This window comes from Vanellus vanellus (genome assembly GCF_965231255.1).
Source record: "Vanellus vanellus genome assembly, chromosome: 3".
Taxonomy (NCBI): Eukaryota; Metazoa; Chordata; class Aves; order Charadriiformes; family Charadriidae; genus Vanellus; species Vanellus vanellus.
In genome coordinates, this window is record NC_138907.1 from 56,774,937 (window position 1) to 56,801,811 (window position 26,875).

General features: G+C 40.4%; 1 protein-coding gene across 1 annotated transcript; it reads right to left on the reverse strand.

Annotated features, from left to right (window-relative positions):
* Window positions 1-2,248: 2,248 nt before the first annotated feature.
* On the reverse strand, window positions 2,249-26,031 carry PPIL4 (peptidylprolyl isomerase like 4). Its single transcript, XM_082480445.1, has 13 exons — window positions 25,921-26,031; window positions 24,873-24,940; window positions 24,723-24,787; window positions 22,765-22,882; window positions 20,754-20,896; window positions 20,302-20,398; window positions 18,764-18,880; window positions 16,832-16,956; window positions 15,310-15,376; window positions 14,344-14,455; window positions 10,370-10,466; window positions 9,599-9,737; window positions 2,249-3,693 (listed from the first exon to the last, which is right to left on the reverse strand). Exons 1-13 carry the CDS (start codon window positions 25,988-25,990, stop codon window positions 3,469-3,471), a joined length of 1,443 nt encoding a protein of 480 aa, XP_082336571.1. The 5' UTR covers window positions 25,991-26,031; the 3' UTR covers window positions 2,249-3,468.
* Between the last annotated feature and the right edge of the window lie 844 nt (window positions 26,032-26,875).

The following is a 26,875-nucleotide window of genomic DNA, read 5'->3' on the forward strand; positions in this document are numbered from 1 at the left end:
GATCCCATTCATAACATGGTTTTTGGTCAAGTCCACCACCACCGAGAACTAAAGGAACTGCAATGCATGACTACAAAATAGGTCTCTAACTTCCTCTTATCCACAGAATACAAGAGTCCATAGAGTCTACATCATATTTCTAAGTTGTTACAGATAAGGGAATCCAGTAAAAAACCATAAGGAGCTGGTTTTAAGCCTTTAACCTGTGAACAGAGAGCCTAAAGCACGAAGAGTTCCCCTTCAAACAGACCTCAGCTAAGTCAAAGTGAAGCAGCTGTTTCTGTTGCGACATTTTCAATGTTATTCTCAACGTTATAGAGGAAGGTGGGGATTTTTGTTCTGTTCTGTTTTTTAACTACCAGAAGCACCAAAGGTCAATACTGAAACTAAGGCTGGAGATAGCATTGACGAAAAGGAAATAAGGACAGGGAAGTGTGAACTTTCATTAGAATAAGACAAGTCAACTCTTCCAAATCCCGGATAATAGAAGTCCTGCCCGCTCCAACACCTCTGGCAGGACAGGAACAGCAGGAAATGTTTGTGGTTTCAGCTGACCATACCTCTCATTCGTGTCATTTCCAAAAGAACCACATGTACACAACCATAACTTCCGATGACCGTAGCAGTAAATCCCATCCAACTCAGAGTGCTCGGCCATCCAAATGTGTACCAGGTGAACTGTGACCCCTCCACAGTGTTAGCAGGGTAGCCTAGAAATGCAGTCTTATTTAGCAGTACCTAAAATTAAGTACTTGCCTTCAAATAGAGAGCTTTTATGCTGTCACCACATTTTGGAAACATCCACATTTGAAAGTTTCATCTTAAAAATATAAAGAGGTAATTTTGTCAATCTGAAGATACTGGGTATATTTTTTAAAGCCCTAAGGCATACACCTTTTGGGTGTATTTATTTTTTAACCTGTTATTCTGAAGATTCTTCGGCCACCAATGCAAATTGACCATTTACTTCCATATACAACTCATATAAACTGTTGGTTCTTAGGCATTTACCTGTTACAAGAAAAAATAAAGCCATTTCTGCTGCAGAGAAGTGAAAACATTCCCCTGAAATAGGGTGTTCTTTTCTAAACAAGAAGTTCTGCAAGTCCCACAGGTGGTCGGGGGGCTAGCTGAAGCCTAGGAACGCCTGCTCAAACTCTTCATGCTGTTAAGTCGCTCTTGTCACCTCTCCCATAAGAGAATCTCTGGTGCTCAGCAAGAATCCAGCTTCTCTTAAGAGTGGAAGCTTTTTTTTTTGCCTCTTTTTATGATTGCCATTGCCTAAAAGGCAGCAAGAACTCAATTGCTTTACCATCTTCACATCCTTGTCAAATTTGGCCAGTGTTTTTTTGCATGTTAAAAACATGCTGTGGGAAAGAACTGAAGACAGTACGACAATGCAAACCTTGTCTCTTTAACAAAGCAGTCTAAAAGCAGGAAGAGCTAGAGAAAACCTACTGCCTCAGCAGCACTACCCCAAATGCATCATATCCTGGAATAGTACAGTTCTTTGGAAGTCTTCTTATGCCCAGACCGAAGGCAGAAACTAACAGGAACAGCGAGCAGTGCTCAGCCCCAGGCCCCCAAACAGCCTCCCAAGCGCAGGCTTCCCATTTATTGCTCCTCTAGGACTGGGTCCTGCACTCCTGCTCAGACCCTGCACAGCCTGCACGGGCCCCTGCAAGTCCCCCAGTGGCTTAGATATGTTTTGTCAGGAGACAGTTACAGAAACCCTGCATTTCTAGTTCCAGGCTTTGAAGTACGCAGAAATCAGAAAGAAGAGATTCAGCAAAAGGCAGCTTCTTGGCCAAATACACTTAATCTTTAACAAATCCAAGACAGGGTAGATGCCTCTCGAAGGCACATTCCTGGATCCAATACCCTCCCCATCCTCCATCAGCTCGGGTCTGGCTACCCTAGGCATCTGGCCTGGCGAGTCAGAATTTTCTGCCATGGGTTAAACAGCTGCTTTCGTTCCTTTTGTACCAGCCTTCCTGTAGAAGTACCTTATCAGAAGTTCACTTTCTGCATGCAGTCCCTCCAAATGCTCCAGCCAGGCACAGCTACTGGCCCTTCAGGACACAGTAGTTGGCAGCAACTCTTCTTGGCTGCCTTGAATTTTAGATTTAGTCTTTGTCCTGCAAATCATGATTCAATGAGGGGTATCAAGCTATAAAACCTTATTACATATAACAATCAGACACTACAGCAAATATTACAGAAAAAACACAAGCGTAAAAGAAAAAAGTTAAATTTATTCATCAAAGCAGACTGCCTCCTCCAAGCCATCACACATTCTATGGAGGGGAAGGAAAGACAAATACTGTTCCCCATGTCTCCCCCTTCCCTCTAAACAATGCAAGATCTCTCCTCCTCTGGAGTGTAAGAGGAGGACATCCACGTTCTTACAATGTACACATACTGGCTAACACTGTTGAAATGGCAAGGTCTTGTTTATCAGAGCAAGCCAGACCTTTAAGAGCCTGCCAACTTTCACTAGGACCCAGGCTCTGGTAACACCACCTACATTCCTCTGCAGATGAAGAGTTATTAACCTCTGCCACAAACCTGAAAATTAACCCCACCTAGGCTTTGGCAAATACAAATGCAAGTTACAAATTCTGGTTTTCTGCTAATTCTGGTTATGACTATTTTCTTCTTTCTCACCCACCCAACATAACCTGCCTGACATCATCACAGCTGGATCGCCCTGACACGACAGAGGCCAGATCTTTAACAGACTACAGATGGGCCAAGTATCAACTGAATCTCAGTTTTGAGAGATATCTTCCAGCAATGCCACACAGCCAAGTGATCTGTGTAAATAAGTGAGCAAGTAAGCACAATTGATTTAGTATGGTGCAGCACTTTCATCACCCTTGCAAGCAGCACAGCAGTAACTTCAGTGCCTTTAACCACTGCTGCACAGTGGCGTCAGCAAACAACTGCCAGGACTAAGCCAATCAGAAGCACTTAATTTTAAAGAAAGGAAATTGAGTTTTGAGTATTCATATACAAATGGTATCTGCCCGCTCTCTGGAATGAGTGTGCACAAAACATTTGTGTCTCCCCAGGTCTTCTATCACACTCATTGCCAAAGCTTCTGAAAATGCTGAAAGATAACTACAACCTCCTTGTAGAAAGGAGGTATGTCCTGCAAATCTCTTCACAGCGGAGAAGGGCAATTCACTTATTGGTGGACGCTTATGTTTCCAAAAAGCTTTAGACATCATTCCTTATTGGAGACTCAAACCATTTCACTAATGTGAAATATTTTATTGAAACAACCTTTTTGGAATCAAGGCTTACTCCAACAGTCATACGCTGAGCATTCATAGAATTATACGGCCAAGCTGCCAACAGAAGGCAACTACTTTTATCCAGTAACTGCACATCCATTTGAGAGAATGTTGGAAATGCTGGAAGAAAACATATTCTAGTTCCCCGCTCTCTCTTCTTCCTTGTCCTTCATCTGTACTTGGATCTCTCTTTGTCTTTTGATTTCTTAGGACTTCTGCTTCTGTCTGCTTTTTTATCCCAGTCTCTTATTCGGAAGTCCTCTTTGTATTTGTCTTTTTGTTTGCTGTAAGTGTAGTCTCTCTCTTGAGATCGGCTGCGACTCCGATGCCTATCTTTCTTCTCACTCTTTACCTTCTCTCTACAGCGTTCTCCTTCATGTTTTCGATCAGAATCCTGTTAAAGGAATTGGACAGATATGCAGTTACAGAAAAAAGGGGAAAATATACAAAGGCATAAAAAAGAACTAGAAAAGAGTCAAGCATCGTTGGTTCCTTAGCTAAGGCTGGTATTACCTGAAATAGATTCACATTTGTGATGATTTGAAGAAGGTAACACATAAAAAAACTCACTGCAACTATATGAAGAAGGTAAGTCTACAGGTTTTGTCAGCATTTATGGAAAAAAGCATGGCTGCCAGGCATGCTGCTGCTTGTATTTCCTAAGGAGCTTTCGCAAAAACTGGTTCTATCAGGGACTCAACTCAGATGGAGATTATCAAACTCTTCATAAGCATCACACAAGCTTCTAAGTTAGATGTGATTCTGATCTCTTATCTAAGCAATGAAAGTATTGTGATCATAGGTTTTGGGTCAAGCCTCACAGGATTCCAGTGCCATGAAGATGCAGAACACTTTTTAAGACCTGCCTATAATAATCCTTAATGGCCTAAATTCTCAGCTTCGGAAAAATGAGCGACACTGTTACAAAGACCAAAACTACACAGACACATGCAAGCTACTTGACTTCCTTGAAGCTAACAGTCCACAAGTAAAGGCAGTATGAAGACTCTGATCCTTTTAAATGTACAGTCAAATAATAACAAAGTAATGAAAAATCAGTTGTATTTTGCAGGCTGATGGGTATGACCCATATGGAAAACACACAAAGATACACTCATACACAGACCTAGTGAACTCCTAAGGGGTACAAGTCTGTCTAATTTAAAATGGCCTCAAAAGGAGAGACCAACAGTATGTACTACAAGTGGTAATGGTGTCTGAGCACACACACACAAAAAACTCTAAGAAAAATGCTGCAAATTCATGTAGCCAAAAATGAGGAAATTTTGAATTTCCCTGGCTTTCTGCATATCGTCACCAAGAATGCTGACTGAGTGACGCAGCGCACACAACGGATTTGCTCTGGACAGAAATGAGGTTTGTGTAACAAAGGAGGAATTGCTGTCAGTGGAACACACCTGCTTTACTTGTTTCACTAGACAGATAGCACGAAGCCACTGAGACAGCATATTAGTAAATGAAGGAAAGATGGTTTCATTCTCAAATGGTGAAACATCTATGGCTCAGCATAATCTTGCTAAAATTTTCTTAACACACAACACTGAGTTTTGACATTTTTTTGTTCTTATTATTCAACTAAGCTATACAAGCAAACAAGAGGGAGCTTCAGAGTCCTGCAGAAAGATACATATACAACTTTCTTAATAGTAAGTGAAAGGCACTTTTGTGTTGAAGATATGATCACCTGAATGCTTAGTATCACTACATGCTCTAGTAGACAGATACCTTTTTACAGTATTTTAATAACAACACTGGTAAACACAGATCATTATGAACTATGAAAAATGTCTGCATTAAATTATTCATTTCAGATACGATTTTCATTTTCCTAAATATGTACTCCTGACAGTAGCATTCACAATTGCATGGCTAAAACCCATACTGCATGTACAAACAAGTAAACTCTATTTAAAAGAGTCGTGAAAAAACTCGCAGAGTTTTTATCTAGAAAGGCAGTGATTAGGACGGTTCCCAGAGCAAACACCACCTTTAGAATTATGCAGATAATGCTGAAATACTGGAGTTAGAATAAGCAACATAAACCCCCTGGATCAACACATATATCAGTAATCACAGATTTGATCTTTATCTACATAACCAAAAGTTTCTGCTACTGCTGTGTACAGTAATCTCACTGAAAGCCAAATGCTTATTCCAATCTGAATCGACCAAAAAGGAGAGGTGTTTCCAGATATTTAAGAGCTTTGTCTTTTCATCTTCAGAATGATGCACAGCCATACTACTCTTGCACCCAAAAGCCTCAGTCTCTGTACGTTTGAAGGAGACGACAGGTTCCAAGCCCCTTTGTGGCAGGGCCCGAGTAAACATCAGAAGATGGACACACTGGTGGTGAAGTAGAGAGGAACAGGACAAAAATATTGGCCAGAAAAACAAATGGTGGGCTTGGTGCACTGCTGCCTTCTAGCTGTTTTGTTGCTGAAGCTTCCTCCCAGCAGACAGGAGAAACAGGAGGAAAGCAGAACAGCACTCAGCTGAGAAATCTAGCAAGGCAGCACTGGAGACAGGCTACCGGCCAAGTCAAGGTAGGGAACAGGTTAGTGAAGACTTGAAAGTAAAGGCAAATAGCCCACGTTGAATACCACAGAAAAGGGCAATTTGCTGAAAGGATTAAAAGAAGTTACATGAGAATGGAGCCAGCTAAGCACAATGACCTTCACAGAAGCATTTAAGGTATAGGGCAAGCCTGAAAGTGCCACAAAAAGGTCCTCACAGTAGCTAATATGATCACAGTGTAAAGAAAAAAAAAAAAAAAGGTAGTAATTTGAATTAATAGAATGAATTGCATCTTAATTCCCCCCCCAAAATCAGTTACATTTCCCCTTAAATAAGATTTTACCTTTTTAAAGCCTTTGGCGCAGAGAAAGGTCAATTTTTTTAAACACTCTTAAGTTGCTAAAAATAACGGTATTTTGAAAACAAATCTTTTATGCCTTATCCAAGTCATAAACATGTTGTTTTCCCATTGGAAGAAGAAAAACAGTGTCTCTCTTACTGCTGAAATCCAGATTTCGCAACCCAGGATCACAGTCTCTCATCAATCAATAAGTGATGATCACCCCAATTCTTAATCCAGCATTGTGTTCGTGAACACGCATGAGGAAGGAAATATGAAAAGAGGGAAAGACACCTCTCTGGAAGTTCATGGCTTGCTTCGCCAAAAGTAGTAACTTGCCAAACAGCACTTGCAGGTAAATCAGCTAGAAATACCATCACCACAAAAGTAGCATAAATATGCCACCTCTAGGTAAATTAAGCACATTAGTTAAAGGTTAAAAGGAGCACACAAATAGAGACTGCTTTTTCAGGAGGGAGATTTTGATCAAACTTGACCCTGAATGTAAAGAGAACAGTGTCCAATAAGCAGTAAGAGCAGGAAATTAAAACCAGAAAAATCAGTATCTCTGCCAAAACCATGTGCTACAGAAACCTGAAAGTCAGAAAGCCCCTATGTCTCACAAAAATCTATTGGATAGGCTACACTCCTCCACAGATTCAGTCATCTTAAAAAAAAAAAAAAAAAAAAAAAAAAAAAAAATCCAAGGAACCAAAAAACACAGAGAAAACTGGAAAGAGAACAAAGTCATAACATAGATCTCTAGCAGAAGCATGACCTGTATTCAAAAAAACCTCTACCAAATCCTATTCACAAACCCCCATGTCAGTCTCCTGCTCCAGACCCACATCCTGTTACCTACTAAAGGCAAGCCACAACACCCTACATCATCTACCCTCTGGAATCAAGTCAAACAGCACAAGATTCAAAAATATATTCTTAAAATGTCAACACAGAGGCTGAAGATTCAGGAAACGGGTGTCAGACAAGAAAAGGATAAGTCAAAATACACTAAAAAAAATAATAGCAAGAGAACAGAAAAACAACTCAACATCATGGAAACTATTCAGAAAATAAAACCTCCTCAGTCATAGCTGGAGCTGGTAGCACAAACTGCAGTTTCAGTTGCCAGAAGTTCCCATTATAAGACCCTGTTCTCTGTTAATCAAAATCTCTGCCACACTAGGGGCTCAGGGTGGAACTTTATGTACAAAGCATGGCTATTGTGGTCATTAGCCAACTAGTTGTGGAAGGTCTGCTGTTGTTTTGTTTTAAAGTTCTTACCTCAAATATATTCTAATAGTTCCAAAATAGGGTTAAGGGAAAATGCTTTGTTTGGCTATACTAAAAACGCTACCATTCATCAAAAATTTCCACACTGTGATGCTTTGTGCTGGCCTTGGTATTCACACGGAACATACTCTGCCTCACAAACACGCCTCCTTTCCCTGTTCTTGTATGAGTTCCCCTGATTATGCCCAAATTATAAATCTAAAAAATAATCTTTTTTTTTTTTTTTTTTTTAAAATTACATTTTGTATACGGTAAATGGGATTTCTCAGCTAAAGTGCCCACAGATTTCACCTGGAAAGGGCCATGCCCAGATACTTACTGAATCTCTAAATCAGACTGAGAACATACTGCTTAGTATGTGCACGCTATACAGTACACACTAACAAGAATATTCAAGTGCAGACACAGAGAAAAATTCTTCCCAGAAATTCATTTTCACAGCTCCAAGAGGGAACTACATTGCTTGCCATCAGAGAATAGAAGTAAGCCTCCACCTGTGATTTGGGGCATAAGAAGGCTAAGCTATTTACACCAAAATGGATAAAGGTGGGCAACAGAGAGGAAGGCAGTGGGAAAGAAGAAGATACCGGAATACAGCAGCAGTACGCTACATGAACAAACCACAGTAGGAGCTGGGGACTAAATCACAAAAAGATGTAGAGACATGGAAGAGATCACACAGTAAAGCACTAGAAAATAGTCTTTTCCAGAAGCTGGAAACAGCACCAGGAATCACTGTCTTCAAATTTTTAACTCCTGTTAATGGGCCTCGCAGCCCCCTTGTAACAATTATAACATACAGAGGTTAACAGTCTATTGCCGCCAGTACTCGTTGTACCACCTGTAGGGGTAGAGACATCTGAATGATTTTAAAATGTTCTTGGCTGATAACACATGACCAGCCAGTTCCAGACACGTAATTTCTGAACCACCAAGAACAAAGATTACTTCCAGAAATATCTGGTTCAAGAACGTTAAAACAACAATGTCAATCAGCCAAAGAGATAGGAGGAAGTCTAAACCAACATTACTCTTGTATGTATATGCTCTGATCAAGACTTTAATTATCTGAACAGGTCCCTCCTCTCCATCCAAAAGATCACGACTGAATTAGTATACAAATAGTGACAAAAAGACTTGTACGATGAATGAGCAATAGCACTCACCGGCAGCGCTGAAAATATTTAATTGCTAACATTCATGAGAAAAGTTATTTTGAGCATCACAGCAAGAAGTGATGCAATTGAACACCAGAATCATGTATGCTGTTTGTACACAGAACTTAAAGCAGTACTCAAAACTCACGCCAGGACAATGGCTTTATTTAATGCGGCCAGAACCTTATCACATGCTGCAAAGCTGCTAGAAGACAGCTTTGTTCTCATTCATAAAGCTTGCGTTGTTAAAATATTGGGGTTTGGTTTTTTTGTTTTTCAGCTGAGCTCAATTCTCCCTAATGCTCACACTTCAACGGTGGTTAACCCTCCACTTTATCATTGCAGACATTGTTTCCATGAAACATCAACATCTTGACTATCCAAAGTGCTGACATGACAGGCTGCAGTGGAACTAATAAAAGACAGAACTACTGTGTTCTGATGATCTCCACAGCCCGAGTCTTACAGCATCATATGCTTGCACAATACAGATGCAAGCAAACCTGCATACAGATTTTACACAAATGCTTCCAAAACAGTTAAGGAAAAATAAAAAAAGATAATGCAAATAGATGGTGTTTCTGATTCCATATGGGAAAAAAACAACACATGCTGGTCTGGCAAGAAAATGAGAAATAGTTTGCATTCATGAAATATGATTAACTACTAATTTATGACTGAGAATACGTGAACAACAGGTTCAAAGTGCTGAAGATCTACTTTATGAGAGGCTACATTGCCTCTTCAGGATGTTTTGGCAAAAAGCCATTCAGACATGCCAAGCTTCAAGAGTCCAGGAAGATTTGGAAAGCCTCTTTCATAATCAGATACTAACATCAACCTTCTGTACATTTACAACCGCTGTATTTTACAGGACTTTGCACACCATGTCCTCAGTTCAATATCAGACTTTTTTTTTTCCTATTAGAGGAACAATAAACATGTATAAAGTTAATGCATGAAGAGACAAGTACTTTAGATTTTCTGGTCCTCTTGTCATCCTCTTCATCGTCAGAGTGGTGGTGCTTTTTCTTCTTTTGCTTTTTAGCCAAGTGCGACTGACTTGTTTGAGATTCTTCTATATCCTCATCCAGCACCAGGTCATACTTGGCACTGACAGTGTTGGTTAAGGACAGATCTGTTACTTAATACATAGCAGAACACAAAAGCTCACGAAGCAAAAAAATCCCTGTTTACCAGACCATGTTTTATCAACACTTACAATGTATTTCAGTCAGAACAGGATCATACACATTGAAAAAAAATCAGCTGTGCTAAAGTGACTGAATGCTGTCCTGTCAAACAGTACAGCCACGTCCCAATTCTCCTTTTTTTCTACCTGTGGATATATGAACAAACTACAGTCTTCTCTTCTCTCATGCTCACCACAAGCAAAGTATAATTGCAGAGCATGATTAGTTACTACTATGGTCTTGCTTCGGATGCAGCAAGTCCCCTGTGAAACTACTTAAAACTCTATTATGCCATACATCATTCCAGGGCTCTAGACTGGGAACATTATTTACCTGCACATAACGTGGAAGTGAAACAGCACATTCTGATTTGACCAAATTCATCAAAGTCATCAAATGAAAAATAAAAAATGCTTAATTCCATCTCAAATACCAAATGGTTATAGGAAGCATCAGCAAAATATCCATTTGGCAAGCTTTAAGAAGTTTTTTGCAGCCTGTTTTCATGAACTGTGCTTAGTTCAAAAAATACCTTTGACCAGAAAAGGATACTCCTGCTTTGGTTTTACCTTCTCTTTCAGAGCAAGTTTTGAAGGTCTGTCACGTTCCTTTTCATATTCTTTGAAATCATCCTTGGTATACCGCCCACCTGTCCACAGAAAAATATATTCAATTCACTCCAACTGAAAAAACAACCAAGACCCACACCTATCACTAAGTCCTGCTTATGAATGTAAGGGCTCTTCATAACCACACAGAGATTCACAGCAGGATACAGTTTCAGAAACAACATTGGCATCTGGGTAACAGAGTAGAAAAGAGTAGGATAGGTTGTGATTTTCTATTCTTCTCTTGCTTGCAGATCCCATTAAACAACATATGGCTTTCTCCTCACTCATGTCCAGTAGAGACAACACATGAACACTATCACAAAGCAGGATTTAGCAACTGGTTCAGTCCCACTTTGATTACAGGTCCTACGTCCTAAGTTCTGTTACCATGAAAGCCTACAGAATATTCTCATTATTAAGTGACTTTTTGCTCTGGGCTGCACAAACGGAAACCTCCGAGACTGCTACTGCTTAAGAATTCAAATGGGAAACTAGAATAAAAATTGTCATATCTTGAATTAAAGAGAGGCATGTCAGATTTCATTTTCCATCCATTCACGTGAAAGTACCAGCTCACAGATTAATAAACTATTCTACAGCAATGTGCTGCCATCTCACGGTAATACTTAAAACTGCAATATTAACAGGCTAGGACAGAATCATAGAATACCAGGTTGGAAGGGACCTCAAGAATCATCTGGTCCAATCTTTCTTGGCAAAAGCACAGTCTAGTCAAGATGGCCCAGCACCCTGTCCAGCTGAATCTTAAAAGTGACCAATGTTGGGGAATCCACAACTTCCCTGGGGAGATTATTCCAGTGGCTGATTGTTTTCATTGTGAAAAAGTTTTCTCTTATGTCCAATTGGAATCTCCCCTGGAGTAACTTGTACCTGTTACCCCTCACCTTTTCCATATGACTCCTTGCAAAAAGGGAGTCTTCATCTTCTTTGTAGCCACCCTTTACCAGTATTACAGGTGTTGAAAAGCTCTGAGTGGGACAATGACTTCTTTATCTCTGCTGGTGATACCCTTGTAGATGCAACCTGGAATCCTGTTGGCTTTCTTTGCCGCTGCAGCATACTGTTCACTTTTACACTGACCTGCTTGTCCACCTGTACCCCAATGTCCCTTTCCACAGAGCTGCTCCCGAGTCAGGTAGATCCCAGCCTGTGCTGCACTTCTGGATTGTTTTCCGAGATGCCAGACCTTACATTTGTCCTTGCTGAACTTCGTAAGGTTCTTGTTAGCCCACTCTTCCAGCCTATCCAGGTCTTCCTGCAGGGTGGCTCTCCCTTCCAAAGCTTCCATTTCCCCACTCAGTTTGGTGTTATCAGCAAACTTTGTTAGGGTACACTTAATCCTGTCATCCAGATCACTTATGAAGATATTAAATAGTGTTTGGCCCAGTATCGATCCCTAGGGGACCCCACTTGTGACAGGTTGCCCATTTGAAAAGGAGCTATTTACCACCACCCGCTGGGTGCAATCTGTTAGCCAGTTCCCCACTCACTGCACAGACCACTTGTCTGGACCGTAACATTCCAGTTTTTCTAGGAGGAGGCTGTGGGGAAAGCCTTGGAGAAATGATAGGACAAAGGAAGAATGCTAGGCACCAGTACAGGTTAGGGGCGGACCTGCTGGGAAGTAGCTTGGAGGAGAAGGATCTGGGGGTTGTGGTTGACAGTAAATTATCCATGGCCCAGCAATGTGCCCTTGTCGCCAAAAAGGCCAATGGAATCCTGGGCTGCATAGGGAAGAGTGTGGCCAGTAGGTCGAGGGAGGTCATTCTCCCCCTCTACTCTGCACTGGTGAGGCCACAACTGGAATACTGTGCCCAATTTTGGGCTCCCCAGTTCAAGAGGGACAGGGAACTGCTGGAGCAAATCCAGCGAAGACCAACTAAGATGATTAAGGGCTTGGAGCATCTCCCTTATGAGGAAAGGCTGAGAGAGCTGGGACTCTTTAGCCTGGAGAAGAGAAGGCTGAGGGGAGACCTTATTATGGCATACAAGTATCTAAAGGGTGGGTTGAAGGAGGATGGAGCCAGGCTCTTTTCAATGGTTCCAAGTAACAGGACGAGGGGCAATGGGCACAAGTTAGAACACAGGAAGTTCCGTTCAAATACACGGAAACGCTTCTTTACGGTGAGGGTGACAGAGCACTGGCACAGGCTGCCCAGGGAGGGTGTGGAGTCCCCTTCCCTGGAGATTTTCAAGACCCGCCTGGATGCAGTCCTGAGTAATGTGCTCTGGGCGATCCTGCTCTAGCAGGGGAGTTGGACTAGATGATCTCTAGAGGTCCCTTCCAACTCTGATAATTCTGTGATTCTGTGAAAGGAGAATGGCTTCAACTGGAAGAGGGGAGATTTAGATTAGATATTAGGAAGAAATTTTTCACTTTGAGGGTGGTAAGGCACTGAAACAGGCTGCCCAGAGAAGCTGTGGATGCCCCATCCCTGGAGGTGTTCAAGACCAGGATGGATGGGGCTTTGAGCAACCTGGTCTTGTGGGAGGTGTCCCTGCCTATGACAAGGGGGTTGGAACTAGATGATCTTAAAGGTCCCTTCCAAACTAAACCATTCTATGATTCTATCAAATCTAGGTAGACAATGTCCACCGCTTGCCCCTCATCAACTGAGCAGGTTACTTTGTTGTAGAAGGTGATCAGGTTTGTCAAGCACGATTTGCCCTTGGTGAATGCATGCTGGCTTTTCCCAACCACACGCTTCATTGGACTTGTGACAGCCCCCAGGAGGATTCATTCCATAACTATCCCAAGGACTGAAGTAAGACTGATGGGCCTATAATTTCCTGGATCCTCCTTTAAGCCCTTCTTGTAGATGGCAGTGACATTAGCTTTCTTCCAGTCTTCTGGGACATCCCCTGATCCCCATGACTTCTCAAAGATTACGGAGAGCGGCCTCGCAACAACATCAGCCAGCTCGCTTGACACCCTTGGCTGGGTATTGTCAGGGCCCATCAATTTGTAGGGGTCAAGCTCCAAGAAACAGCTACTGAAGGTGGAAGAACAGTACTTCCCCAGGTCATTTTTTGGGTACTGTATATGAACAACAAGATGACAATACAGTTAGCTTTCCAATATTTAGGACAATTTAGACCTAAGTTACCCAGATAAATAAAAGTTTTCCATGTAGTCAGTTAGCATACAATGCACTGCAGAGCATGGTATACATTACAAAGTCATCTCAGCAGGACAAGTTTTAGTACCTCAGTGTCCATGACTAGTCTCCAACCCGGAGAAATCAGATGCAAACAGTTGAGGGCGAAGACACACAAGAACATCACCGCTGCAATGCAGTCACATCTTCAAGTCCAGTGTTTTCCTCACATCCCCAACAACCAAATAACCACTGTATCCACCTCTCCCACCATCATTTTCATCTCAGAACAACCTCAAACATCTGAAATTGGGTTTTATAACATACTGCCTGCTGTGCCATATGGTTGACCTACAGGAGGTGAAGAGGGGAAATCCCTGGCCTGAATAGTGACTTTTCCTTGTATACACCCAGCTGTCATACAGTGAATAAAGAAAAGAAACTAGAAATTAACAATGTACTGCCATATTATTTTGCTAATAAGTAATATAAAAAAACATCACTCCTAAAGCTTGAGAGGAACAAGTGGTTTAGTGGCAAAAATGTATCTGATAAAGTAATCCATGGAAATGCAATCTTAATATAACAGTAGTAAACCCTTCTACCCTTTCTTATGGAACAAGTGAAGAAAAGAGCCAGCAACTGTGTTGCTCTATTGATTATAGTACCAGGAAAATTCATATCCCTGAAGATGAAATGATTTAAGCTCATAACAATTGCTTCTCTTTACATAAGACTTACAGTTTAGAAGTCATAGCTTAAGTTATGAGGGTTAATGAATCACAAGTGTACCTACCTTTTCCCTTCCACTTAATCTTTGCAACAGACTGGCTAAAATCCACGTGTATCCGTCTGTCATCTATCAGCACATTGTCCATTTTGAAGTAGGCTTTCTCACAGTCTTCCTCCTGATATTAATGTTTCCAGAAAATTTTAAGTCATTATTATTTCATAACTATGTTCACTGAAAAGCTCAAACACAAATTCACAACAGCTTAATGGCATACATTTTTTTCTGACATTGACTAAAGCACATTCTTGCATTGTGACATTTCAAAAGAAACAGTTATGCTTTGTCCGAATGTAAGCATTTCAAATTCCGTTTCTTCAGTTCATTTCTCTATTTTAAAAATTTGCCAATCCAGCTACGTTTGACACGTAGTACATTGAGAAAAACGAGGAAAAAAAGGACAACTAATAAAAGCTCCATTTCAAGTACATAAGTAGGCTTAAGAAAAGCGAGAACACTTCTCCAGTGTTCCCCTCACAGATTAGAGATTAGCAGATACAAAACAAGGAGCTATGTACCATCAAGAGAACTTCTACTATCAACTTCACAGTAAGAGCAGCATGCTGATAAAGCAAGCATCATTTACAAGCCCAATACAGGACACTACTGTACACATGAATGTACCTTCTTTCGTACACTCTCCTCTCTTTATGCAGCATGCCTGCTTTCTCTCCTAGCATTCCCTTCTTTAACTCTTCAAAGTCCTAATATGCTCAGGGAAAGAAAAAGAACCTGCTCCCCTCCCACTGGTTTCAATACAACTTAAGAACATATTTGTATTGCTTGGTTGAATAGAGAAAGGCTTAAACGTTTGCTTCATGTAGGACCTATAACTTCTATAACTAAGTCAGTAAGAGAAAAATATTAGCTACCCCAAACTTGAAGAATACATTGATTTTACTTAATGGAAGTAGATATCTAAAATGAACTTTTACAAGCAGAACTGGCATATAGTATATCTAAAAAACATACCTTTTCAAACTCAATGAAAGCATAACAAAGAGATTCACCAGTCTTCCAGTCTCGAATCACTTCACAGCTGAAAAATTGATAAATTAAAATGTCAATGCTGTTGGAGCAAAAAACATAGGATAAGCATGCACTGCTTAAAAGGAAGAAAAACAGTTAAAAAAAAAACAAGAACAACAAAATCCCCTGAAGGTATTATAAGAACACTTGATTCTGAGACCCATACTGATTTGGAGGTGTCTGCATAGAAAAAATGCATGTGACATTACTCGAGTAATTATTGCACTTAACTCACATGAAGTATAGAACTAGGGATGAATTTCTGATTAATGAAACAAAATCTATTTTCCAACATTACTGTTATTGACTTCTTGCATTTCACTAATGCAAGACAAGAAATTTCAGTTTTCTCAGTAATTTTAAGGAAAGTTTAGAGACATCATGTGAAAACTTTCTCTTCTTAGTAAGCACCTTTTTAGCAGCCATCTTCCTATCAGGCAGTTCACTAGCCAAAATAAGAAGCCTAAAGTATTGAATCAGTAGATGCAAAACAGGAACAATACAGTATTGCATCAGTATTACCAAACTCTTGTATATGATATGAGAATTCTGACTACAGGATGTTGAAGGAGGTCAGACAGGCAACAAGGGCAGGAAATGCAGTATTAACATGAGATTTAATAAGGTAAGAGCTCCCCAACGTATCTTGAGGAAGCAAAAAATCAGGATTAGGATACACAAAGCAAAAGATGATCAAGACGCAAAAAAAAAAAAAAAAAAAAAAAAAAAAACACCACCAAAGGAAAACAGGAAGAAAAAAAAAGAAGACAAGGCTATTCAAACAAGCTGTATGAATTCTTTGCAGCAGTCATCAGCGAGGAAGAAGGTCTTGTGCCAGAACCTTCCTCTCCGGATTATTCAGAAAATCCATCTGAAAGTGAAAGGTCTTCAGAAGAGGTACTGAACAAACTGATAGAGAGGGAAAAAAAGATAGTGAGGTGTAGGAAAGTAGGTTTCACTGCCCGTCGTGTCTTTTGATGCCAGTACTAGGAGGAATCAACTGAAATTACTAAGAGCAAAGTTCAAAAATGAAAAAGGCAGCAGGCATGAGGAACACCTTATATCAGATGCCAGAAATGTTTGTCGCTTTATCCCAAACCATACATATTCCCACGGAAAAGAAAAGCCCAGATACTGTATGCAGCTCACATAGCATCTGAGATAAAAAAAAAATGCTGACAGGGAGAGCAGAGCGAGAGGGCAGGGGACTGGGAAGAGTATCATACACTTTCCTTGTTCCTATGCTTCCCTAGGCTTTCACTTAAAACCACTGCTGGGACAGGATACTCATCTAGCTAGATCTGACTTTGTATTACCATTGTTGTGCTCTCTATCCAAATACATGCAGCCACAGGATAAATGTCTAAAGTAGTAGTATGGCATCTCAACAGTCAAACCTAAACAGACTGGTAGGAATCAAGTTCAGTTTCAACAAAGAAGGTTTTCTTTTTTACTTTACGATTACCTTTTAATGGGACCAAATCGTGAAAATATTATCTCTAGGTCTTCATCTGTGGTCACAGGATTCAGTTTACAAACAAACAGCACATTTTCTGGTGGCTTGACCTCTGCATCTGGTAAGTCTCCCACCTGTGGCATACAGGAAAAAGACTTTAATCATTTCTGCCTAAAGCTCTCTACATTTTATTGCCACAAGCACACTGGCAACACATCTTTTGGATGATCTGAGACACATTCCTATCACAAAATAAAAAATTAATGAAATATTTTTCTACTCAACATCAAAGAAGTGTTTTCGATAACACCTAAAAATGATTATTTATTGCAATGCCACCCATGCGATTTCATGAAAGTCACAAATACTACCTTGCTTTTCCTGTTTATAACACAACAAATACACAGTTCTAAAAGGTGAAAATGTTATTTTAGAGCCACTCTGTTATAAAAACAAAAATAGACTGGATCCATTCCTTTGTCTCTGTCTGTACCTAAGATAAACTCACCTTTCCTTGAAATCTGGCAACAGCTAGGATAAGCTTAAATTTAAGATAGCTTGATAAGGATGAGAAGTTGCAATTATACAACTTTGTTCAGACAGACGAAAGGGAGGAAGCATTCATGATTACTAAGAAATAACACTTGCTTACAGTACACAAAACTGAGGGGGGGAAATATCAAAATTCCCATCTTGGACCTAGCAAATTAAGTACCAGAGGAAAATGCAAATATACTCATCACCTCCTCCTGAATTGCAGCACTACTTTTTAAAACCTGAACAAAAGACTAGAGATAAATTGTTCAAAATATCACTATCTTTTACTTAATATGTTAATAAAAAGGTAATGCACATTAGTTTGATAGAAAAAAGAAGCAAAATGACACAATTAAGAAGCAGATTCCACAAAAGAGCATACAAAAGAAATTTAAGCAGATGATGCTCTCAGAGAAGTTTACTGTTTCAACAAAAGAACAATGGAATTAATAGCTGGGGGGTTTCAAATCAGTGAAACTAGCAGAGCACTTAGCTTTTCATCTCTTCAGCTTATATAACATAGATCTTTATTGCATACTACCCAGCAATACTCACTGAAAATTACTGCATTGGCTCACATACTGCACTTGCCTTTTTCAGCTAACATCAAGTTTATATAGAAAACAGGTCATTAGTCCAACTGTTGCTGCAAAACAAGAGCCCACACCTGCAGATCTTCTGCAACACTGTGGCTACATCTGGACTGACCCTGGTATTAGTCTGTGCTGCAAACTATTCACCATAGATTTGAATTTGGTAGTTATAAAGAAGTGTGATGGGAGTCACCCATCCTTCAGCAGTGTGTGCTTTTTCATTTTCACTTTTTTTTCTTTAGAAAAAGAAAAAAAAAAAAGACTTCAAAGTACATTCACAATTTTTTGTTACTATATGGAGTTTACAACTGCCAGCAGTTACCAAACATTATATTTAAGGAGCAAGAACATGAAGTTAACCAATGTCAAATTCAACTAACGCCACAGATGGAAGACATCCATTACACATATGAATAATGCAATCTCAATGCTGCTGTATATACTGGGAAGAAATTATCTCAAATTTGCAGTGCTTTCTCCCACACATGCTAAACCTTTTCCAAGATATTCAGCAGTGTATTATGTACGTTATTTTACCTGGATGCATTTCCAGCAAGTTCTTATAAAGCATCCACTGGCCCACTTTTAATTCTGTCTTTAAGAATGAAACACCACCAGTTTTATCAGAAAGCTACCTCCAGTGCTCACACTCAATCCCTTTGATTGTACCATAGATATTGAATAGCACAGATTGGTGATGTTCTTATCAGATAAGCAATTTCAAGACAAATACTACACATCCTCCTAGACTTAATATAATATGCACACATAGAGCAATAGCATCTAAAAGGTAAATACAGAAAGACTTCACCATTTCCAGAAGAATGGCACGAGTTTTTGCTTCTTGTTCTGCCTGAACTTCTTCTATTTCATCTGCAGACCGTCCTTTCAGGTCATCAATTTCTTCATCTGCTCCTATTCTGCCACTCTGAAAAATGAAGGAAAAAGTTATTTGTTACCAAGCCATGGCGAAAAATTCTTTTCCACTTTCCAAATATTACTTGGATGACCTCCCCCTTCACCCTCCAAAACATGAAGAATGCTTAAGCACTCTGTCTCTGCAAAACTGGGCTTTCATTCTGTTCTTTCCACGTAGATTTAAAAGAGAGAGATGTTATCCTCACGTGTTTCAGGCAGTATGAACTATGTATGAACTTTCAAGCCAAATCTGAAACATATTCAGTTAGATACTCTAAATTCTTCATACTCCCATCTCATACTCAACATGTCACCACACACGTGAACTCATTTCTAATCTAGATAGTTACTACCAGAAATTAAGATACGGAACACTGCAAATATCTGTGGTGTCTAGTAAGGTTCAAACATTAAACATAGTATATCACAACAAGAATTATATTTTTTACACATCTACATCTACGCAGGATTTGAGGTTTAGTTTTTTTTCTCCTCATCAGCATCTCTACAATGCTGCCCTTCTTGCAGACATTTCTACACCAAAACGTGTTTCTTCAGACAGGCTATAGGGGAAGAAAATTAAGTAAAAGTTTTCAAATCTTTACGTTGGCAGTGAGCTATTGAACTCCTTATACCATTTAACATATCTGAAGGTACATCAAAGATTAACCACAGTGCAGATGTACTATGAAAACCTAATCTTGCAATTATATCTATTAATCTTAAAAATATACAATATTCTCTCTAGTCAATTTATTCATTGCTTGAAACAACTGTTTCCATACAAGCAGATAATCTCACATAGCAACTTCCATAACTGCATGCTATAAGTTATGAATAATTACAATTATGTTTTTAGCAAATTCCTTCTATTTGAACAAATACACCACAATAGTATGCATGCTTGCAGATGTAACTCAAAGAATGACCAAGATTACTTCCACTGAAACACAACTTCACATTTAAAAGGAAAACACCAGTAAGCACTTTAATCTTAAATTAGCTGCATTTTGTCTTCTACCAGAGTATACAAAAAACAATAATGCCAAAAGTGAATATTCTGAATGTTCAGCTTATCTACACTGTAATTAGAAATCCAAAATACAGCTTTCCAACCTAACTCCATAGTCACAAAGGAGAGCACCCAAGTCACCCTTTTATCCTTTTCTTGAAAGATTAAGCAGTTGTATTTGATTAAACACAGCAATCGCCCCAAATATGACATATCAGAACTCAAGCCAGTGCAGTACAAGAGCATCTCTTATCCTCCTATGCTAAAAGCGTGTAGCTCTTTTAGGATATAGATTTGACAGACAAAGTCTTAAAGACAGAATTCTTATTTTGATCAAGTCTGTGCTGGCCACTAATAGGGATAAATTTATTTCATTATTTCTTCCAACTTTTCCCCAAGGCGCTATCATAAACACTCACATCTAGCTGCTCCTTAGTGGGTTCTGGTGAGCGATCAGGAACAGACAAGCCAGGTGGATCTTCAAACGGATCATCTAAGATTACTGTGTGATTTATCCTTATAGAAAACAAAATCAAGATCTGCATCAGTCACATGCAAATAAAACTCTCTTTACCCAAGTAACAGAAAACCATTGCCGCTGATTCTTGGTTACATCTCAAACAGACAAACATACTGTATGCTTGTAAATACTAGTACTGATGCTTTTGTAAAGGCAATATAGTTGTGCATTTTCTTATGTAATTGTTTATTTTAGTATCTGCTTATTTTACCAATAATACTGGAGTAAAAGAGTACTTAAGATACTATGTACAGGTCACCTGACATTGCAATATTAAGCCAGTTTCCAAAAAAGATTAATTTGTTTAGTTATAATGTATTCCTCAAAAAGGGAAGTTAAAAGCAGTCACACCTGATATCTTGATACGGGATAAAATCCTTATCCACAAAAGTTTCATTAATTGTCTTCAATACATCCATGCCTTCTGTCACTTCTCCAAATACTGTATGCACACCATCAAGGTAATCCAAGTTCTCCCCTGTAGTAATAAGAAACTAAAAAAGATACAAAACCAGTAACAGTAAACAGAAAAATCCAGGGCTTGAGTTTTGCCTTAGTAGAAGTACAACTCTCACTAAATCAGTGGGGGAAAAAAAATTCTTCCTGACTCCTGCGGGAGAAGATTAGCCTTCTTCCATCAGGCCTGAGAACATGGTGAGCCAACCTACAGCTCACAGCCACTGCCTGAAGAAGAACAGCTCTCTCACGCAAGCCTCCCTCTGCATGAGCTCACAGCTCTGGCTCATTGGACCCTTCTGTAAACTGATTTGACTCAGTAATGTGGCAGAAAACCAGACCAGCAGAGGAAGAGCAGATAGTTATCTGCCAGGCAGGTTTGTTGAGCAAGATCAGCAGAGGTTGTGACAGGTATCACAGCTGATGAAAAGGTGAGAGGACAGAAAAAGCAAGGCTACCCCTCTGGGCGGCAGGGAGCTGTAAGCTGAGCTCAAATCACCTGTTCATCAAACTGCATTCAGCAGGTGCATTTTCACAATTTTGGGAAAAGCTTCCACAGTTCTACCTTCACCTGCTTCTATCCAGACCTTTTTTCCTTCCTTCCCTTGTATCACAAACCCTTCTCTCCCAAAAAACAGGATGCAGTAGCACTGAGAAGAGAACTGGCACACAGTAGCATTGACTCCAATCAGCTTGAACTGACACTGAAATGTACCCCAACACTGAAATGTACCCCAACACATAGGAAACTACGAAAATTGACACCAACTGAACACTTGGTAACAAATTAAAGGCAGAAGACACTTGGTAATGAACAAGGGAGGAAGAAGCAGATATGCACAAACAACAGAACACAACCATTACATCCACACTTTACAGTCTGACTAGTAACGTCTCACTCTTCATTCTCTGCAACACAGTTAAGACTGGAATCTTTCTTTCCCAAGGAAGAAGCTGCAATACTGCTCCTGGGAACTGCATTCATTCCCATATGCCTGTGTATATGCTAGCAGGCTGCATTCTTAAATGTAAATACAAATGTCATCTCTTTTTCCTAAACCCCTCACCCAAACAATTTTATACAATGCTGCAGGGAAGCAGCAAAATTAACTCCATATATTACAAGCTCTAGCTGGAATAAAAATGTAGGGTTTTTTAAATTGCTCTTTGATTATTAAAAAAAAACATTTTTTAAAATTAAAACATATGCATATTATAAGTGAGGCATTTTAATATATATAAAAGTGACAATGCATCTAAAATAAAAATTCAGAAATAATATCATGCTATGAGATTAGAGTTTTAAATATACCTATAGCAAAAACTCTGTGAAGAGGGAACAGCAAAGGGAACACCACCGCTTTCAAAAATTCTTTTATAACACCACTGGGATAAAACTGTAAACTTACATTATATTATTAATGCACACACTCTGTAACCATACAGAGGAAACTGTAGTATGATTTCAGTTTTCAAACTAACATGAAATTATAAGCAGATAGTTTCAGGATTATTTCAATACCCAGTTTCCTTACTTTTCACTTCCATTTAACTACAAGATTTTTTTCCTCCCCATTTTATACATTATCAAAATCCCACCAAGGTATTAACAGAAATTAATAAACAAAGGAAAAAAATAAAGAGGACTGAATGCTAAAAAAATTTATAAAACTAATCTAGGACACGATTTGAATCGGAGCATTTTAATCTCTTTCTCTTAAATCTCAAATTCTCATTGACACCCAGAGCACAATGCAAAATACTTATCTATGTATGCTTTTTCACCATATTACAAGACGATGCTACTGAGATGACACTGTCATTATTATGCCTCTTTGTGAATTCAAGGAATTTTCATTTTAGTTACTTAGACATGTACTAAGGCTTTCCAACACTGTATGCTGACCTGTGATCCATGCTGATCATTACCATTGTTCACCATTGACACGGTTCCCTTTTTCTTGTGCTTAATTCTCGGCACTTTTTCTGCCTCAAAAAATCTAGCTTGATCGCCATACAGTTGACTGCAAATATATATAACACATATGTTACAAGGCAAAGGAATTTTAAAAAGCGAGATAAACAAATGCTGTAAAACAGTAAATAGAACATCTTAAAAAATTTTTTCATTGGCGTTAAAATAAAACCAGAATTTACATTGCATCCATGTACATTTTTATGGACCTGTACACTCACATAATTCACTTTATATTACAGAGAACAACAGATTTTTCTCTGAGGCATTTCACAGAAGCTTTTTTTTTTGCAGCAGGGAGGGGGGTATTTGTATGTTTTTAAATGCAGCAAACAACATTTTTCTAAGGCATGAATCAAATACATATTTTGATAACTAGGTTCCGTAAAAATAAGTTAATCCACACTGTAATAATTTATGTCCCAAGTTTCTCTTCCAAGATAAATGGAAAGCCACTAAATCTATGTGTAAACTTAGTCATCGTACAGACAGTACGATGAACACAGTAATTTGAGATGCACAGGATATGGTAAATTGTTAAACTCTTTAATTTTTTAAGTCTAACACTGATACCACTCATTTTGTCTCACTCCATAATTGACAGATGCGTGGTCAATACACACATTTGCCCAAATTTAAGGAGAGTGTTGTGTTTGAATTCATTTTGATAAGCAGGTGTAAGCCTCTATGAAGAGGGGATTAAAATTAAACTTTGCCTGCATCAGTCTCCTGGGTAGCAAGAACAGAAACTCCAATTTTGTTTATTTCAGCAGTAACAAACAGGTAGAAAAGACAAATTGCCATTCTTCAAGCTAGTAGTTGAACAGAACCTGCCACTCTGTTGTCAGACTATAATTCCTTATCTGCCATACCAATGAGATGCAGAAGACCGATCCTTATAAGAGAGCAGCATATAAAAGTAAACTTGATCTACCCATGTGCAGAGACAGCTCTGGTCTGGGAAGTTTACCTACCTAGACTTGCATCTGCTTAACACAATTATACCGCTTCCAGGATCACCACAGTGGTGATCCATGTCTTCCAGATTTTGTATTTAAGAGGCTCTGACAGACCAGACTTGCAAAAGTCAACATCGGTCTAGCAACACTGCTTCTGTTCACACTGAACTATCATATAGAACATATGCACTTCGCTAACCCCCATCAGAGCTGTTTGAATGATTTTTTCAACTTTTATATGCATGACCACTAAAAACATCTTAAACAAAGAAGAAAAGTGATTTATTAATACACATTCAACATGACTAAAATGAACTCAGGTAAATTTTTTAGAGCTACAGGATTGCTTTCTTACACACAGAGGAAATCAAGTATAGCCTCTATACTCCCCGCCAGCTCAATGCTTCCCTCTGGCTCAATTGTTAAAAAAAAAAAAAATTGTAAAAAAAAAAAAAAGTAAAAAAAAAGTAAAAAAAAAAATGTAAAAAAAAGTAAAAAAAGAAAATTGTAAAAAAAAAGGTAAAAAAAATATAAAAAAAACCCACACTTGTTACAAAAATAAAAGTAGTAACAAACTCTTAATGATTTTACCTTCTACATAGCAGTTAGTTATGATAATTCTCTTGCAAAACCAAACCTATAGATACTTGCTAACTTTGAGATAAACAGAAATTTATGTACCACTTATTAGTTGTAACTTCGTTTCTAAGGTCAAAGATAGAACACTGTTCAGACAAAAAGTCCGAACGGCCAAAGGCAGTGTAGGAATCAAAAAGGTATTTAGGTACGACAACCAAAGAAATTTATGTATTGACATTTCTACTTCCCATCAGTAATTCTGCCACAAGAGAGCTGAAGACAATCCAATTGGAATCCCAATTCCACTATACAACTTCTCTATCAACTAAGCAGCACAAAAATTTTACTTACCAAAATATGGATTCCCCTCCACGGCCAGTTCCCATGGGGTCACCAGTTTGTATAATAAAATCCCTCTATCACAAAGCAGAATACATAAGATATTGCTGTCATGTTTGTGAATTTAAACCAACAAAAAAATAAGGAATTGAAAATACTCACCTGTACATTATAAATAAGACAATAGTTGTAGTACTTGACTTTGCAGAGCTTCAGAAAATTCAGGCAAGCTGTAAGAAATTGTACCAACGTTTACTAAAGGAAGCCCCAGATATAATAAGTACAGACATTACAGTTATCCAGTTCAAAGCTTAGAATAGTGTTTCTGGAGCAGACCGCGTTAGGAGTTACCAGCGTTCAACCTATAAACGCTGTGAGAAACGCTCTAAGGAGAGGTAACACTTCCTCCCTTTCTAAAGCCTTTCTCTAGTGACTCAGAGAACCCTAAACACAGCTACTTATACAGAAATGCACATTTCTGCTCCCTAGTTTCTTTCCAAACACCTGAGAAAGATGATTAGTTGCCTTTCGATTTAGAATACATTATTTTCTCTTTTTTTTTTAATAAATATGGATTACACACATAATAATAATAATTTTTTTAAAAAATCCAAACATACAGCAATTGACGCTTGTGAGCATTTCAAACACACAAACAGAATCCGCCCGCGGGGGCGGCTGAGGGAAGCCCGGCCCTCATGCAGATCCAACCCCAGGACTGAGGCCCGACCCGCCGGGCCCGACCAGCGGCTGGCAGGCGGTGCACTGCCGGCGGAAAACACCCGTGGGAAGCCCGGTTCCTCAGGAGGCCCTGCCGGCAGCTGAACCTCAAGTCGCGACAGCCCGAGCGATGGGGCCGGGCTCGCTCCCAGAGGCGAGGGGTGCCGCCGGCCCAGCGGCCGGGACGGCGCAGTGGACGGGGGGTGGGGGGGAGGGGGAAGAGAGGCCCAACGGCCTCTTCTCCCTCCCCGAGCGGCGGCAAAGCCCCCGGAAGCGTGGCAGCCGCCGGGAAGCGAGCCGGGCGTCCTGCCCCCGACCCCGCGCCACAGCGGCGGCCGCAAACCGGTGCTTCTTTCACCAGGACCAGCCGCCATCCGGGCGCGGAATTGGGGGGGGGGGCGCGGCAAACGCGGTTCGCAGCTTCCGCCCGCGCAAGGGGCAAAACCGCGCCCGCCCCGGCTCCCCCGGGCCCGTCCCGCCGCGCTCCTACCGCGGGGCCGCTCCTCCGTGTACAGGTCGATCACCAGGTCGCCCAGCGTGGTCTCCAGCAGCACGGCCATGGTCGCCACTCGCCTGCGCACGGCTGCGCGGCGCGGCCCGCCTTCGCTGGGTCGCCCTCTGCCGGCGCGGAGGAGGAGCTGGTGCCGAGGGAGGCGACGGGAGGGCGGCCGGGGACTGCGGAGAGCTGACCTCGGAGCGCTGCCAGGCACCCCGGAGGCGAAGGCAGCGAACCCCGCGGCTGCGCCCCCAGGCCTCTCCCCTCCAGCGGGGACACGGAGGGAGTAGGCCTCCAGGGAGCCCTTCCTGAAGGGCATGGGGGGAAATGGAGACCCCCCCCAGGAGCAACCTCCGCTGGCAAAGTATGGGTTTTGAGGCTGATCGTGGAGCTTTTGAGCATGGTGCTTACTGAGGGGCTGTGTGCTTATTTTACATAGTCAAAGAAAGCCAGTTTTACCTCGTAGGTCTTAATGGAGCATCTCTCCTACGAAGACAGGCTGAGAGAGTTGGGGCTGTTCAGCCTGGAGAAGAGAAGGCTCCGGGGAGACCTTACAGCAGCCTTCCAGTACCTAAAAGGGGCCTACAAGACAGCTGGAGAGGGACTTTTTACAAGGGCATATAGTGATAGGACAAGGGGGAATGGCTCCAAACTGGAAGCGGGTAGATTTAGATGAGATATCAGGAAAAAAAAAATTCACTCTGAGGGTGGTGAGGCACTTGGACAAATTGCCCAGGGAAGTTGTGGAGACCCCATCCCTGGAAGTGTTCAAGGCCAGGTGGTTGGATGGGGCTTTGAGCAACCTGGTCTAGTGGGAGGTGTCCCTGCCCATGGCAGGGGGGTTGGAACTAGATGATCTTGAAGGTCCCTTCCAACTTAAACCATTCTATGATTCTATGAATTAGAGGGTTATAAAGTGTTTAACAGTCACGATATTTGCCTTGAGTAC